This window comes from Etheostoma spectabile, chromosome 16 (assembly GCF_008692095.1).
Source record: "Etheostoma spectabile isolate EspeVRDwgs_2016 chromosome 16, UIUC_Espe_1.0, whole genome shotgun sequence".
Lineage (NCBI taxonomy): Eukaryota > Metazoa > Chordata > Actinopteri > Perciformes > Percidae > Etheostoma > Etheostoma spectabile.
This window is the reverse complement of record NC_045748.1, coordinates 6,077,243-6,079,747: the sequence shown is the minus strand read 5'-3', so window position 1 is coordinate 6,079,747 and position 2,505 is coordinate 6,077,243. Positions and strand designations below refer to the sequence as shown.

The window sequence follows — 2,505 nt, the reverse complement described above, 5'->3', positions numbered from 1 at the left end:
GTGTGTGTGTGTGTGTGTGTGTGTGTGTGTGTGTGTGTGTGTGTGTGGAGGGGTTATATGCATAAAAGATTACGGAAGCATCAAACATCTGGATTTACACCTCTGCATTCAGTGAGCCTGACATTAGGACAATTAAACCGACCCCTGACCTACTCTGTCCTGTGACTACTACGTAGATTTGAAAACAATGTCATATTCCCTTTGCTTTTTTTTTTTTTATACATCTGCAGTTGTGACCGCTGCTCCCTGCACCTCAGGGATCACATCAGATTAACCGTGAAATGTCATCTTTATAAGCTACACGCATACACTCCTGTGCTTCGAGGCGTCTTCGCCATTAGGATGCACAAACAAAACAAATGCGCCACAGCTTGCAGCAGCTTTGCCTTTTCAAATTCCCTGCAATCTAAATATAGTCTGGTGAAATAAATCAAGATGGATTTCAGGTTTTTACAGCTTCCCATCATCGATTCACCCGAAGCAGACTGTTTCTGAAAGGATGATGTGCAAGTCCCTCTGGTTTGTGGCTTCTGCGCACCAGCATTACCTCATTCACTCAGATCACAACCATTGGTCTGTGAGTGAATGTGTGCAGCTGTGAGTGACTGAGTGAGTGTGCGCAGTAAAAAAAAATTACACCAGTGCACGAAAATAAAGTAGGCCCGATAGGAATTACACTCACAATATTTCAATATCTGGTTTGTAGTGTATTGAGCAGCTACAACATTCAGTACATTTGTGGTTGCAATAAAATAATATTGAATACATTGGTTGAACATTTTAATTAGAAATGCCCCAGATAGGCTGGTGGCATATCTATTGAAATTAAGACTATTCATGAAATCTGAAGCTATTAGTAGCTCTAAATTCCTCATTAAAATTATTAATTAACATTGTGATTTGCAAAAACATCATACAAATTTATCATTATTGTTTTTGTAGGATTCATATTTTTTGTTACTTATACAAAAGACTTATTCAAGACAATGTGTAACTTGTATTTGGAAATATTAGAAATGAGGCTGAATTGAAATCAATATTTGTGTTATAAATAAAACTTGTATTATAATAATGTGTATATTTTTTTACCACCCTATATTAAAAAGGTCAAATCCCAGAATAACCACCACTCATCGGTAACATTGAATGAAATGCTTCAATTGACCGTTTTGAAGGGGGACTTCTGAATACAAGGACCGTAGGCTACTGGTGCTGCTGGTCTATTTTTATCATACTTAACGTTACACGGTGCAGCTGACCCCATTGAAAACGGAGCGGTGCAATGAAGCACATTTACCTTTGAGCAGGTATATCTGAGTGCCGGGGGAGTAACTGCACACCGCGTTGAGCACTAGAGTCAGCGTGCTGTCCTCCTTCACCGCCTCGGAGTCCGGCGTTCTCTCGTCGTACAGCACCACGGCGGAGTACATCCCGAAGCGGAGGCGGCTCCGGACCTCCTCGTCCCCGGCCAGTATCTGGTCCAGGCTGAGCACGGAGCCCTTTGTCCGGCGGCGGACGATGGTGTAGCAGCGGGCGTTGACGGCCCCGCGGATGTGCCCCGCGTTGAAGGCGAGGAAGGAGCGGCAGTCCAGCAGCAGGCACTTGGCGTTGTCGTCCTTTAAGAACCGCTTCACCACGGGACAGTCCATCTCGCCCAGGTCCTCCATCGCGCGTTGTTTCAGGCTGTGTGGTGGGCTTCGCTGTCGGTTATCTCCTCTGTCCGTCCGTCGGTCTCGCTGTGCCCACACCGCCCTGCGAACGTTGGCTCCTTTGCGCTTCTGTTCTCTTCTACTATCCCCGCATTGTAACCGCACTGCTCTTCACACTCATTCCGTTCTCCTCTTTCTCTCTCTCTCCTCTCCCTCTCCGAATGTTGTTGCTTCTCAGGATTGTTTCTCTTTTTTTTTTTTGTGAATGGGTGCATCGCGTCACGGCGGAAGTGACGTCAACCAATAGCAGCCAATCCCAAAGCGTCCAGTTTCCCGTCCCCCCTTTTCCTCCTCTGCCGTTCATTCATTAAAAAAAAAAAAGACAGACATCAATGAAACGAGAGGCGATGGGGAAGGACATAAGACCCCATGGGGCGTACAGTGGTACTCGCCATGCCTTAATCAGCCCATGGCCACATTTGGATGATAGTTATGATGAAATAAAAATATAATAAAAACAAACGTAGGCCTACTTGTACATGGGCTACTGATATCCCTGAGAATGAAAACACAATTCTGCAGCTAGACTATGTGGAGCCGTTTAGCCTATTGTATGGTTTTTGTTTGTTTTTGATTTGTTTGAAGCCACACATTCAGTCTCGCTGCTCTCATTAAACCGTCCACCATAGCCAGCAAAATAAACTCATAAACCCAGTTCCCTGAAATAAACATTTTGGGCATTATGAAAAAAAAGATCCCAGAATTAAATTAATGTGGACTTATGAAATAGCAATTAAATAAAAATGGTATTGAGTGTTAATTAAAATGTATTTGATTTTATTTTAATGTAAAATTC

The 2,505-nt window shown here is 43.5% G+C and overlaps 1 protein-coding gene across 1 annotated transcript in view; it reads right to left on the bottom strand.

Moving 5' to 3' along the window:
- The window catches only part of dusp4 (dual specificity phosphatase 4), a gene marked incomplete at its 5' end in the record, with an annotated part of 7,966 nt that extends 5,948 nt beyond the window's left edge, over positions 1-2,018 (bottom strand). The window contains 1 exon segment of the mRNA XM_032540275.1: positions 1,298-2,018. Within this exon segment, the coding sequence (XP_032396166.1) occupies positions 1,298-1,667 (370 nt within the window).
- Between the last annotated feature and the right edge of the window lie 487 nt (positions 2,019-2,505).